At 38.9% G+C, this 15,437-nt stretch overlaps 1 protein-coding gene across 2 annotated transcripts; it reads left to right on the forward strand.

Moving 5' to 3' along the window:
- Window positions 1–96: 96 nt before the first annotated feature.
- On the forward strand, window positions 97–14,868 carry znf644a (zinc finger protein 644a). Of its 2 annotated transcripts, none has more exons than XM_082171964.1 (6): window positions 97–238; window positions 5,242–7,864; window positions 10,791–11,321; window positions 12,430–12,555; window positions 13,560–13,662; window positions 13,867–14,868. In XM_082171964.1, the coding sequence occupies exons 2-6, from the start codon at window positions 5,266–5,268 to the stop codon at window positions 14,057–14,059; spliced, it is 3,552 nt and encodes a 1,183-aa protein (XP_082028090.1). In that variant the 5' UTR covers window positions 97–238; window positions 5,242–5,265; the 3' UTR covers window positions 14,060–14,868. The 2 variants fall into 2 exon arrangements, with proteins under 2 accessions (XP_082028090.1, XP_082028091.1); XM_082171965.1 differs by having other exon boundaries at window positions 98–238; window positions 10,794–11,321.
- Window positions 14,869–15,437: the final 569 nt, after the last annotated feature.

The raw sequence follows: 15,437 nt of genomic DNA on the forward strand, positions 1-15,437 counted from the left end.
GTTTTTCTTGACTAAAGTTTTATCACAAATAAGTAGCTGCCTTTAGGCAATGATAATATCAACACTTTTTAAAATACATTTTGTCAAGTTTTTGGAGTCCCCCTCAATGAGGTGCGATGCCTTTGTCTGTGGACCATCGAGCAAATATGGCGGCTTCGCAATAGATGGAAAGCTTGAGCGAGCAAAAATGAAATGATTTCAGTTCAGTTTTATTGTCCACAATCGCACCTGCAGAAAGGTAGGCTAAAATTCATTTGCCAACAACATTGAAAGGTGAAACTATCAAAGTGTCCCCAACATTCTTCTACGGGCAAGTGTTTTTAAGCTTGATGTTGAACATAATGGGCTTGATTGCTACCTTGCTAGCACACTCTCATAGCACACTCTCATGTAGTAACAGCAATGCCTTTACAGAAAGATGTCAGAAATATATTTCAAGTTATTAATGCACGTAATTCTCGATTTGCACTGCCAGTTTGAATGATTAAAAATGACTGTTTGTGAGTAAATTGGTTGCAGGGTTGAAGGCATTTGCTGTTTTGTGAACCACTAATTATGCAATATACAGAACTTGATCCAGAAAGATATAATGTGCTGTTTAAGAATTGCATCACAACAGTTATATATCATGACAACTGTTAAAACTTTTAACGTGTTATTTAAACTATTCATGTGTTATTTATACATTTAGGCACAGATGGTTTCCTAAAGATTATTTTCTGAGAGCATGTGATTTTGCATAACGTTGTCACATAAAGAGAAGAGACTGTAGTGATTTCCCGTTATCTGTTGGTGATTCTTTGTACATTGTTGTCAGGTGTTTTATATTTTATTTATACAGTGTGTTATAATGCACATAAGCAAAGTGAATTCCTTCCTATATCTTGTGTGCACAGTGTAGTGGTGTCCCTGTTCCTACTCTGTATCAGCCACAATTTATAATGCACACTCTAATGTTATTATAGTATTAAGCTAAAACTCTGCCTATTTGTATGTGTCATTTCCACTATCAATTTAAGCATCCAAGACCAACCAGTTAGGGGTGCTTACCACAAAAATGCATGTACAATAGGAATGGATTGGCTTACTAAACATATACATGTTGAAATTTTCTTTGAATTTTAATTATATTGTTAACCAGCTGTCAAGAGTAGCTATAGCTACAGAAATAATGTTTTTTATTAATAATAGTAGTAGAATTTTTTGTAGTAACCTGGTAGTGCACTTATGTAATAGCATAATATATGTTTAAGTTAAATACAGTTATGACTAAGTCCAGTTATGATGGTTGTTCATCACCCATGAGCAAAACTATCATGTACAAATGTGAATGGCAAAAACATATTTAGCCTCATTCAGACTGTCAGTCCTGACTCCTAACCCGATTTTTGTGCATATCCGATTGGAATCTAATTGTATTTAGTAAGTGTTAGCAGCAAAAAAAAATCACATGAAATGCAATTTTTACTAATCCGTTTTGAGCTGCATTCATATGTGATTTGAAGTCCTAGGCTATTCAAATCGCATTTCTGGAAATCTGTTTCAGTCTGACCGCTCGGTTTGGATTTTGCGTAGTTTGTCACTTTCTCTCACCACGTTAAAGGTAACCGTTTTGTTGTCGTTTGCGTATGCCAACGCAACCAAGGAAAGGAAAGGAAAACGAAAGAGCACCACACAGGACAAATCAGATATGAACAGTTGCAATACACAGTGTGAACAGTCAATAATTTAGATAAGATTCCATTAAAGGGATAGTTCACTTTGAAATTAATTTTTGGTATGTTTTAGCTTACCTCAAGGGCATCCAAGATGTAGGTGTCTCTTTTTCCGCAGTAGTTTCAATTTTGATATTTTTAGGTCAAACCGTTCTTGTCTGTCAGTCATAATGCAGGTCTATGGTCATTATCTCAAAACACAAGCACAGAGTCCAAATTAAAACAATTCCCCGTCGTCCAAATTAAACAATTCCCCATCGTATGTACACATTGATGGCCTAAGACACGAAACGAGCGGTTTGTGTGAGAAAACGAACAGTATTTATATCGTTTTTACCACTTATACGCAGCCATGTTGAAGTGATCTGATCTGACGTGTACGCAGACTGGTGCATAGATATATACACACTAGATGTCGCCTTGTCTACGGCAGTTCATTGAACGAATGTCTTTAAGGCGACATCTAGTGTATATATCTATGCACCAGTCTGCGCACACGTCAGATCAGATCACTTCGACATGGCTGCGTATACGTGGTAAAAACGATATAAATACTGTTCGTTTTCTCACACAAACCGCTCGTTTCGTGTCTTAGGCCATCAATGTGTACTTACGATGGGGAATTGTTTAATTTGGACGACGGGGAATTGTTTTAATTTGGACTCTGTGCATGTGTTTTGAGATAATGACCATAGACCTGCATTATGACTGACAGACAAGAACGGTTTGACCTGAAAATATCAAAATTGAAACTACAACGGAAAAAAAGACACCTACATCTTGGATGCCCTTGAGGTAAGCTAAAACATACCAAAAATTAATTTCAAAGTGAACTATCCCTTTAACATTGAACATAGACTTTGTTACCCATGCACTGTTAAGTCCATAAAGTAGTGGTGCAACGGATCATCATTGATCCGTGATCCGTTCGGATCAATATCTTCGGTTCGGCACTCACGTGATCCGCGGATTGATTTATGAAAAAAAAGCTGTGCGCATGTTCAGTCCACACACAGCGTGGTTATGGCGAGCGTTATGAACCGCAGAGAGCGTGACGCCTCATTCGCGCCGCAAAACCTCCAGACGTGCGTAAACGCGTCTTTACATTGACTTCACACATTGAAATCACTCGCGCCAGACGCTCTATTCGCGTTTGGTGTGAACGCAGCATGGGTGACGGCGAGAGAGAGAGAGAAAGAGTGCCTGCGAGTGCGAGCGAGCAAGGTAACGTTGTCAAATATGTTTAAACTTAAATGAACTACATATACAAGTAGTTATGTCTCTTTGTATTAATTTGTCCTGTTATTGACATAGGCCTAATTCGCGTCATTGACAAAATGCGCAACCAGATGTTCGAATAATTCGAATATGTGTTTTTTAGAGGGAATATTCGAACGTCATTTTTGAGCAATTTTGACAGCCCTATATGACAGTGGAAACACAAAGCATTGGTCCATGTTTAAAGGAAGGAGATGCCTTTTTATGTTGCACTTTAAGTTGTTTTTCATTAATTATGTTAAAAAGAAGATATTATGCCTTGTGCACTTTAAGTTGATTTTATATATTTTAATTTAATAATTTAAAAGTGTTAATAAAAAATAAAAATAAATTTTTTTGCTGATCCGAAAAATGATCCGATCCGTGACTCTGATCCGAGAAACGATCCGAACCGTGAGTTTTTTGATCCGTTGCACCCCTACCATAAAGTGTAGGAAAGATTTACATTGAATTCAGTTTGCGTTTCCTGTATGTTTAATTATTATTGTAGAAATTATATGTAGTTATCTGTTTATTTTTAAATAGTTTACGATATCAAATTCAATTTGATCCAAAGTTACTTTGAGAGTAATACAAGCAGATGTGATTTAGTTTAATATTATTCAGTGAAAATAACTAGGCTATATCTTATTACTGCCATATACAATAGTGATATTGAAGCTGAAATGTTTGAAGCTGCCACCATTTTAACAAAAATCTAGCCTTACCAACATAGCTAGATAATGTAATGTTACCTTGGTGACAACATCACATAAAACCAGAATTGATCTACTGCCTATGCAGATATAACTCTATTGTATACATTTCTTAAACAACATATTGTGGGCTAATAAAATGCAGCAACAATTTTACGATCTCTTCAGTGAGATCGATCTCATCAACAAACAATGGCTGATGTTGATGTCTGTAGATGTGTTTTAATAGTTTTAAAGGGTTAGTTCACCCAAAAATGAAAATTCAGAAAGGTAGTAAAGACATCACTAAAGTAATCCATGTAACGCCAGTGGTTTAACTTAAATTTACTTGAGTGCTGCACGTTCACACAACAAGGACGCATGCGTCGTGCTGCTCTCATGAGCGCATTGGAAAATGGAGATTAATATTTGTAAATAAAGTTTGTTTTTGCAACAAAGCACTCTCTTTGCTTCATAAAAGTCACTGATTACTTTTATGATGCCTTTACTACCTTTCTGGGGCTTGAAAATGGTAGTTGCATAGCTGTCAATGGAGGGAGAGAAAGCTCTCAGATTTCATTAAAAACATCTTCATTTGTGTTCCGAAGATGAACGAAAGTATTACCCCTTATTTACACTGCACACATCTTTGGCGCATTACGGCTCCGACATGGCCACCACTCGTCGTGGCCACTCCTGTCAATGCTTGTGTTTATACCAGCCGCGCCACAGAATTTTTCAGAAGTGTCCCAGAAGCGGCTCTCCGCGCTGCTTCGCTAAAGATACGTGCCTGGTCTATTTTTGACGGTTGCTGCATCCAAGCCGCACAGGCACTAATGTGAAATTTAGATACAAGATAATTGAGGATGCATTTTAAACAACTAAAAAAACAAAGCTAAAATGTATCATCCATGTCGTTCATAACTGGACTTTTAAGCGTATTAACATTGCCTATAGGCTACAGCACAACAAAATAGGACACACTGTAGCAATAAACACAACAATAAACACAATTAAACTGGACAAAACATAACCATTTAGCCAACTAACCCATGGTAGAACCCCAAAAATCAAGACAAAAAAACTAAACAAAAACAACGTCGGACAGGCTAATCTCGTAGTCTCGCAAATCCAGTTGCTGCGCTTCTGAAATGCTCCTGGTGTGAGTTGGCAGTGCATGTAGCAGGGAACAAAACCTCGTCGGAGCCGTAATGTGTCGCAGACGTGTGCAGTATAATAAGGGGTTACGAGTTTGGAACGACATGAGGAATTAATGACAGAATTTTCATGTTTAGGTGAACTAACCCTTTAAGTAGAATTTTACAGAGAGTTTCCAAAAATGTGGTAAAATGCTGTTGCTGGAGTGCTTGAAATAGTAACCAAGAGAGGATATAAAGTACTTATTCCTTTTCCAATCCTAAAATAAATTCTATGAACGGTATGCAATAGATCAATCAGCCTACATTTGCTGTAGGGTTATTTAATTTTTAATATCTCTAACTTAACATGAATTCATTTATATATTGATTTTCGTGCTCATCTCATGTTTTGTATTTTTTTTTCTTTGTCCCCAGAAACGGTCCTTAGGACTCCTAGGAATGTCTGGTTTGAAGGAGAGTGCCAAAGTAGAGGAGAATGACACCTCAATGTCAAGAATCTCTCAGGACCTTTTGAACAGCGAGACATTCTCTGCAGAGGGGGCTACACCAGGTCCATCAGTGCATTGTCCTCAAGAGACCATGGCACTACTCGGTGACCAAGGAGACCTCCTGACCAGTGTCGGTTTTATGGACTCCATTTGCTCAGATGGACCAGCCAAGGCTGCTTACGTCAATGGATCCACCTCACCCCATATATCAGATGAAATCTTGTTAGATATTTCAAAAAATGTACCAGTATTCCTTCCCAAATCATTACAAGCTCAGAATTCTGTCACAACCAACGTCCACTTTGAAGGACCTGATCCACTCAGAAAAGAGGGGGAAATAACAATCAGGCAAACGTTGACTGCGGAGGATGTGGAGAATAGGGGTATATGGGGCTTTGATACTGAATCTCCAGAAAGTTCATTAGATAATTATGATGATGGAAATGACCTTAGCTGGAATCCCCAAAGGGAATTCATGAAGTTCCTGTGGGATGATGATAACGGTCTAGAAATGGAGGAAAAACTGTCCCCCGTCCCTTCACCCATCAACCATAAAAGACGAGTTCCGTCACCAATCGGCCGTAAAAGAAGAAAACGTAAAGAAAAATTGGTCTTAAAAGTCGATCCTTCAGAGGACCTATACTCTGATTTGAATTTTGATTCAAAAAAAGATCACCCAGGTGAAGGAAGCCGGACAGAGTGCAGTCCTGTTAAGAAGACGCGTTCTCCAAGAAAACCATCCAAATTAAAGTCACCCATTGTAAAACATACCAAGTATTTAAATGGAGCTGCTGAGGCAGTCAAACACCTGTTTCCCAAACCAGCTAAAAAACCTATTAGCAAGACTCAAAAGATGGGATTGATTAAAGAAACTTTGCCATCAGACTCTAGGGAGGAACCATCTTTTTTTCAGCGTAACAGTGGTTTTAAAGAGAAATCGCTAGAAAACAGACAAAGTACAGGTAATAAAGATACAACTAGTTCAAAGCCTTTCATATGTAAGGAATGTGGACAGTGTTACCATGATCATAGTTCACTGTTAAATCACGTAAGTGTTCACCGGGGCAAGCGACAGAAAATTATGGAAGAAATAAACGAGTTGCATCAAATTAAAGATGAAGGTAAAGATGCAAAGTTACAATGCCCCCAATGTACCTTTGGAACGAACTGTCCGAACACCTTTGTGCAACACGCTAAGACTCATGAGAAGGACAAGCGATACTATAGTTGTAACAAGTGTGATTTTGTTGAAATGAATGAAGTTGAACTGAGACGCCATTTGCTTCATAAGCATGGCATCAGTGGTGCTGATCTTACTGTTTGGAAATCAGATGGATTTCAGGAGCGCAAAGTCAATAAATCAACATGTCCAATTTCCTACTCCTGTTCTTTTGAAAGAAAACCTAAAGACATCATTGGAAATCATGTTAAGGCTTCATGTCAACCACATTTTAATGAAGAACAGGCGTCCTCACATTCCCTTGACAGCAGTGATGAAGAACTATCGCTAACTGAACAGCCGACCTCTGTTTGCAAAGTTCTTACTTCATGTGTGAAACCAACAGCAAAGTCACCAAAATTGTCTGTGAAGCTCCGTGCACCAGACAAAAACTTGTCGTCTGATCAGAAGTGCGGTCTATTACGAAAGAAAAAGGTGTGGACGCACAAAAGTGTCCAAAGCCAATCAAGACTTGACAAATCAATTCACACACTTTTATCCAGAAAGAAGCCTAGTGACCAGAGTGCCTCAGAATGCAACACTCATCCTGATGGAAGCAGTGCAACAGAGTTTCTTGACAATTCCCTCAATTACTCTGGAACAGGAACGAGTTTGTCCCCCTCTAAGTGTCTGAAAAGATCAGCTCATTCTAAAGAAGGGAACACTAAAAGAACTTTTAAGTCTGATGGAAACGTTACTTGTTCAGATGTTGGAAACTCATATTATACACATTTAAGTTTGGAAAAGCAAACATTGAAGAAGTCACCTTCCAAAAGGAAAATGTCAACTCCATTCCACAATATGCAGGGCCAAGATATTCTTTTAGATTTCCCAAAATGTAGACAAAATTTCAAGAAACCTGAAACATCCAAGAGGAGTAAAGAATTGATCAACAACGTTGACTTTATGTGTGATTCTAATGATGATCTTAGACCTGAAGAATGTGAAATCAACAAGAAGGCTAATGCACGTTTTGTAAGAAAACAGACTTCACCTGCAAAGGCAAGTCTTTTTGCCTCAACTAGTCACTTTAAGAGAAATCACACTTCCCTGAGGATGTTTTCTGTCAAAGATGAATACAATGAAGAAGAGATCTCAGAGTCGATCGCCACTGTAAAGCGTGAAGCGAGCTCAGATGTTGAGACAGATCTGAAGGCTTGTCCATACTGTCCTGCTGTATTTGAGTCAGGAATTAGCCTCTCTAATCATATAAGAGGACATTTGCACAGAGTGGGCCTAAAAGCACGCCATTCTGTATCTGCAGCTAAGGTGTCTTCTCTTGACAAAGTACCTCCAGTTCGACGACGAAAATTGCCACAAATCAAAACAGGTGATGCTTCTCTTGTACTTGATAGACTTATTGTTTTCCTATTCCATTTGTTATTAAAATCAATTTAGGTAGTAGTTATGCAGCAAAATCTTTAATTATGAGACTTTCCTTTTTTTCAGATTTAAGAATAACATTTTGATTGTAGGCTAGAAATTTTAGCAGCTGGTTTTACCAGTTAGCGACCATAACATGAAAATAATTATCGGCTTATCAGTATCGGCCAGAATTGTTCTTTTGGAGCATCTCTAGAATATTTTGTGTATTGCTAGGCATACAGCTGAACTTACTGACAAACGATACTCATTTAAAGTTTAGTTGTTTAATATAGACCATTACAGAGTTTGTTTTTTGTGTGGAAAATGTCATTTAGCGGGTACAACCCAATGCATTTTTCAGGTGTCATCCAGATTTACTGATTGACCTATATTTTTACCAAAATTAACTAAACTTGGTGTACATTTACATTTTGTCATTTAGCAGACGCTTTTATCCAAAGCGACTTACAAATTAGGACTAAATTAAGCGAGTCATCATGAAGAGGCAAAAACAACCCAAGAAGTGCTCAAAATACGAAGTTCAGGCATTATTCAGAGTAGCATAAGCCCGATAAGTGAGGTTTTAAAGGGAAAGGGACATTTTTTTTTATGAGGTTAAGTGCTCTCGGAAGAGATGGGTTTTCAGCTGTCTTTTGAATGTTGTCAGGGATTCTGCATTCCGGATGAGGGTGGGGAGAGCGTTCCACCAGCATGGAACTGTGAATGAGAATGTTCTGGAAAGTGATTTTGTGGCTTTCTGTGATGTAACCACGAGACGCCGCTCTTTGACCGATCGTAGGCTTCTGGTAGGGATGTAGACTCGTAGGAGTGAGTGAAAGTAGGAGGGAGCTGAGCCTGTGATAGATCTGTAAGCAAGTGTCAATGCCTTGAACTTGATGCGAGCAGCAAGAGGTAGCCAGTGCAGAGAGATGAACAGAGGAGTGACGTGGGCCCTCTTGGGCTCGTTGAAGACAAGACGAGCTGCAGCATTCTGAATCATTTGTAGAGGTTTAGTTGCACATGATGGAAGTCCGGCCAGAAGAGCATTGCAGTAGTCAAGACTAGAAATGACCAGGGCCTGGACGAGAAGTTGTGTTGCATGCTCCGTAAGGAAAGGCCTGATCTTCCTGATGTTGTGCAGTGCAAACCTGCATGATCGAGCTGTCTTTGAAATGTGATCTGTGAAGGTCAGCTGGTCATCAAACGTTACTCCAAGATTTCTGAGCGACCTTGATGGGGTGATTGATGATGATTCTAGCTGGATAGTGAAGTTGTGCTTTAGAGACGGATTGGCAGGGAGGACGAGAAGCTCAGTCTTTGCCAGGTTGAGCTGCAGGTGATGTTCCTTCATCCATGTCGAGATGTCCGCCAGACAGCTTGAGATCCGTGCAGCTACTGTGGGATCATCTGGTTGAAATGAGAGGAAGAGCTGTGTGTCATCAGCATAGCAGTGGTAGGAGAAACTGTGTGCCTGTATGATGTGTCCCAGTGATGTGGTGTAGATGGAGAAGAGGAGGGGACCAAGAACTGAACCCTGGGGAACCCCTGTGGTCAGTTGATGTGCTCTGGATACCTCGCCTCTCCATGCGACCCTGAAGGACCTACCTGTGAGATAGGACTCGAACCAGTGGAGTGAAGTTCCTGTGATGCCCAGTGATGAGAGGCTGGACATAAGGATCTGATGATTCACAGTGTCGAAGGCAGCAGACAGATCCAGGAGAATGAGGACTGAAGATTTGGAAGCAGCTTTTGCGATCCGTAGGGCTTCTGTGACTGACAGTAATGCAGTCTCAGTTGAATGCCCTTTCTTGAAGCCAGATTGGTTGGCATCCAGCTGGTTGTTCAGAGACAAGAAGGATGTTACTTGGTTGAAAACAGCTCTTTCAAGTGTTTTCGCAATGAATGGTAGGAGAGAGATAGGTCTGTAATTCTCTACAGATGATGTGTTTAGTGTTGGTTTTTTAAGCAGTGGAGTAACCCGAGCCTGCTTGAATGCTGTAGGGTAATTGCCAGTATGTAGGGATGAGTTGATGCGAGCAGATGAGCAGATGCGATGAGTTGATAGACGTCAGAACATAGTGTATGCCAATTTTTCTGAAAGGACTATCATAATGATATTTGGTACATAAAAAGTATGTCTACAAGAGGCAGTGGACCAAATTTTCTGATAATTGGCCAGAAAGTGGTACTACAATAAGGGAATTCTCTGCAATACTTTTTCATACTCCTCCTAGGTTGTCATACCAAATTGCATAAAATTGGTTGTGTATTTGGTCAATTATAATTTATTAAAAATGTAGACAATTTGATGTTTATTGTGGGTGCAATGTCCAAATTTCAGAGTGCTTATGTATGTATAGCTTTATCATCAACACATCAAGATTTCTATAAGAAAATAAAAATGGTGTATAAATGTGTGCACCATCCACAACACATTTAGAATAATAATACCAGCCTCATGTATGGTGTGAAGCACTCAAATCAGACATACTCATCATTAGGATGTTATAACAATTCAAATGAATGAATATAATAATTTCTAATTGAAAAGCCATTAGTATATAAGCTGTAAAATGGAAAGATTGGAGAAATACAACCTGTGCCTGTGATAGCACCTTTTATTGTGTGGTTCCTGATGTTTCACTTCTCCAAGCTGATTTTCGGTGCCATCATGCTGGCCACATGTACTTGATTTGTTTACAGTCAGGAATGGTCGTGGTTTAAAATTCCCACACAACCGGTGTGGTGCAAGTTAACTGACATGCAGGCTGGTTAATCTAGATGTTTTCAGTTTTAGTTTGGACAGATTTAATTGGCTTTAATGTAATAAATATTTGTTGTAAATTAGGCTGATTACATGTTGTGGTTTCCCTTTTGCTTTCTGATCCCAGCAGAGGACACATCCCAGACTGATCATTCTGCAGAGCTGCCAACCGACTGCCAACAGACCGAGCTCATCTGTCCTCTCTGTAGGGAGTGGTTTGACAACAGGACTGGGCTGTCCAATCATGTACGAGGCCACCTGAAGCGACTGGGCAAACCTACTTCCACCGCATCCAAATCTCCAGTCATCATATTGAAAGAATTGATGCGCGACAAGAAACAGTTTCAGATGAAGCTACAGGTTCTTGAGAAGAAGTGCCGCTCCACCAAGTCTTTCCATCCTATTAGTTTGAATAACGGACTAACCTTCGCCTCAACTGTCAAACGGCATAAAGATAAGGAGGAAAAGAAAAGGATAGAGATTAATAAAGGCTCACCACCAAGTGATCTGATTGGAATTTTGAAGAAAAGAAGAGCCCATGAAGAGACCAAAGCAAAGCACTCATCCCACATGGCGAGAAAGGCTCTCCTTTTATCTTCAGGCAAAGACTGTGGCCTTGAGATACAACCTTTCAAAGCAGTGCCAAATTCACTAGAAGGTAACGTTTCATTTGTTCCACTGATCAACTGTAATGAAGCTGAACCACTCCTTGAAGGGACTGTTCTTGCACAAAAAAAAAGGAAATTCTGTGACACTTTGTTCAGTCTTATGTTTGACCAAACCCATATGCTTGAAATGCAGAAAAAGAACAAGCATACTGGTTTGGAACAACATGAGGGGGACTAAGGGCGTTTTTCCACTGGGTTCGTTTGCTGCGGCCCGAACCCGAATGCGCTCGTTCCCGGCGCCCCCCGCAGCGTTGGTCTGGTTTCACACTCAATTAGTTGTATCGAACCCAGGTGCGTTTGCAGTGATCTTACGTCATCGCAAACGCACACGGAAAATGCATGGATAATACAACTCGACTGAGCATAGCTGTAATTTGTCTGTTTTTGTGGTGCTATTATGCACAACATAGTGAGAGACATCACCTCTTCAGTGTCCCACAACGTTCTCCTGCCACTCATGGTTGTCGTGTGTGAGGAAACAATGATATCGACAGTGATACGCATGCGCGGGATACTATACTTCCTGAACAAGCGCGCACCCGAGTCCGTGTTGCTTGCACATTAACGCGAACCGCGCCTCGGTTCGGGAGCAACCGAGCTCAGACCACCTCCTCCAGGTAGTCTCGGGTTCGGTACTCTAGTGCGCACCCGGGTCCGATGACAGCGTTCACATTAGCGATTTTTCATGCGAACCGTGCCCCGGTCCGCACTAAACTGCCAGTGTGAAAGCGCCCTTAGTAATGTCAAAATTATAATTTTGAGTGGAACTATCTAAACAGGATTATACCCTCATTGTTTAATCAATAATGAATGTTTCAAATGTAGCTATAATTATTTCAAATGTAAATGTATAACTTTTATTTTCACTATAGCCATACAATTTAGTCTGCTTTATATACTTTTTATACACTAGTGTAGAATTTTATGTAAATTACAAATGTTAGGCTTCTCCAAATAGACACTGATCGCTACTGCTAAATGATCCTTTGAGAGGCCTGAATTTGAGTGGTTTGAACATAAAGAGTACATTAACAGTGTATTACAGTATCTATAATGACTATAAGTGTTTCATTTTTATGTGTTGTGTTTTTGTTACAGAGAAAAGTGAACTCAATAGAAAAGTTTGCGTGCACTGTAATGCCACCTTCCACAGTGGTGTTAGTCTCTCCAATCATTTGAGGGCATATGCACATAGAAAGAAAAAAGCTCTTCTGGATGGAACTAGTACGCACCTTTCTTTTCTCCTATGTAAATGCACCTGTGTACTTGCATTTGGCTTCTTGTTCTACTTTCTTGCAGAATGCATGTCACATGCTCACTCCCTTTACTAAACTTTGCTTTGACTCTTCCAATTTCTCATAAAAAAAGTAACATGGAAGTAACTTAAAGGGTTAGTTCACCCTAAAATTAAAATTGTCATTAATTACTAACCCTCTTGTCGTTCCAAACCCGTAAGACCTTCGTTCATCTTCAGAACACAAATTAAGATATTTCTGATGAAATCTGAGAGCTTTCTGTCCCTTCATTGACAGCAACGTCATTGCAACTTTCAAGGCCCAGAAAGGTAGTAAAAACATCGTTAAAACTGTCCATTTAACTGCAGGGGTTCAACCTTAATATTATGAAGCGATGAGAATACTTTTTGTATCCAAAATAATGACGTTGCTGTCAATGAAGGGATAGAAAGCTCTCAGATTTCATCAGAAATATCTTCATTTGTGTTCCAAAGAAGAACGAAGGTCTTGCGGGTTTGGAACGACATGAGGGTGAGTAATTCATGACAGAATAAAACATTTTGGGTGAACTAACCCTTTAAGTAATGTAAACACTTTGAATATAATTTTTTTTTAATAATCACAAGGATAATTCAGGTGCTTTTAGTGGCAGAGATTTATACGGACACCTGATGGTTAATCAGATTGTAATTGCTGCACGATGCCATTGTAAAAGTATTGTTATCATTTGATTGTTATTATTTTTTTCACAATCAAATGCCCAATAATAGAGGGTTACTGAGATAAAGTGAGTGGTATTCGGCTGGTCATGTGAGCCAGCCACCACAAGGGTAAGACTTTATTTGTAATCTATGGAATGGGTGCTTTAACATATTTTGCTAAACATTAAAAACCTGAGAAAAGCCTTCAATGTTGTTATAGGTTAAAAGCATATGGTGTGCTTTTGAAATATGTTTATGTAATTTCTAATAAATGCATTGTTCATTATTGCAGCTTATGACTGTAAACAGAGAAAGCAAAGATCAAGGTCTGGGTCAAAGAAGAAAATGTACCCGCTGCTACACAGTCCAGAGGAAATCTACAGACTTACTTGCAGGTAACCTCTGTTACAACTATATAAATGCATATTTAATATAATATTAAAATATATATTTAACATGAATATTATGAAATCTATATTGTAATGCATGTTGTATATTGTAAAATTATTTGTCTAGTTGTTTTGTTTCTTGTTTTTCCATTCTTTTCACATTTGTCATTGCATCATTGTAATCTAATGTGTAATTGTTTCCACATGCAGGTTTTGTGACCTAGTCTTCCAGGGCCCTTTGTCAGTGCAGGAGGACTGGATAAAGCATTTACAGAGGCACATTATGAATACCGCTGTACCGCACACAGGGGCTGGGATGGTGGAAGTCACCTCCTTCCCCAAGGACTCTTGCTCCAACACCGTACCACAGGCACAATCTTCAGTGATGCAAACATCCTCATGAACCCAGGGACACACACACAGTCCTTGAAATATCACTTGTGTGTACATTGTTTGGTTATTTGGTTTAAATTTTATATTGCCATCAGTAAGGACTTCTGGTTTTAATCTGAATGAGGATCCATTCTTATCACAGACAGTGTTCTGATGAACAGAATTCTTTTTAGATATTGTTACATTGTGCTGGTGTTGTACATGGTCAAAGAACGTACGAATGGTGGGTGAATATGTTGAGATTTCAGTGGAACCCACCTCCAAAAGACAACCTTTACCTCAGATACTTCTCACATTGAGTTTAATCTGTCATCATCACAGATCTATGCTCTACAAAAACTGAAATTATGTTTGTGGATTTTATAACAAGCCATTTTAATTTGAGAACAAACTTTTTGTTGTCCCATCCACGAGCCTTGGAAGGTGCACATATGATGCATATGTGTAAAAATGTAAGTCTATATATTTACTTGATTCAGAAGTTTAACTCATGCCAACACATCAGTCATTGTGTAAAACATCCTGTTCTATTGATATTTAGCGGTTCAGACAGTATGCATGTCATAACTCCCTGTTTACACCGTTTCCGCTCTGATAACATTTTGGTTTTCACTTATTACCCTGTTTTAATTTTATCTTAAATCTGTAAGTTTGCCACGTGTGCAAAAAAAAAAAAAAAACATTAACTGTTACTTGTGTAGGCCATTTTTTACAGTTCAGATATTTTTGTGTATAAACCTTTTTAGGTAATTTATGTGAAAAATGTAAATCACTATAAACATTTTTGCTGTTCAGAATAAAATGTTTTTGTCGTCTTCAGCTTGTTGGTATGTTAAGCTATGAATGTAACTTACTTTGTAATTGTTGATATTAACAAGATTACACCACATAATTTGCATATTGCCAACAATGCTAGCAGTTGAGTCTATTAACCTAGATAATCAAACGACATTGTGAAGACATTACTAGTGATACTGGAATACATGCATTTAGCAAAATCATCCAGTCATGTGAAAAACTTGTGGTTTTAACCAGATCCTGAGAAGTTTGGTTTCAACAAGTTTATGGGTATATAAATTCTCTAAGTAGTTTTCCCCCATATACTCCTTTTTTCTTCAAATTAAACATGAGCAGAAGGGTCCTAATTATCACATTGAAGTAACTGAAGGGCTCTGTGTCCTGGGCAAATTTTTCCCCAGCTGTAACTACAAACATGGTTATAAAGGTGTAGAAATGTCTTGGGGAAACAACAGCAAAGCCAACTGGAAGGGGGTGGGCAAATACTCTATAAACCAACGTGTTTGAATTTGAAATAAGGCGGCAGACAAGTTGAAACAAGTATGAAGGCAAAAGTGTAGTACTTAAATACTTAGTATATTTACTCAAGT

The sequence above is a fragment of the Leuciscus leuciscus genome (assembly GCF_965113295.1).
Source record: "Leuciscus leuciscus genome assembly, chromosome: 6".
NCBI classification, from domain to species: Eukaryota; Metazoa; Chordata; class Actinopteri; order Cypriniformes; family Leuciscidae; genus Leuciscus; species Leuciscus leuciscus.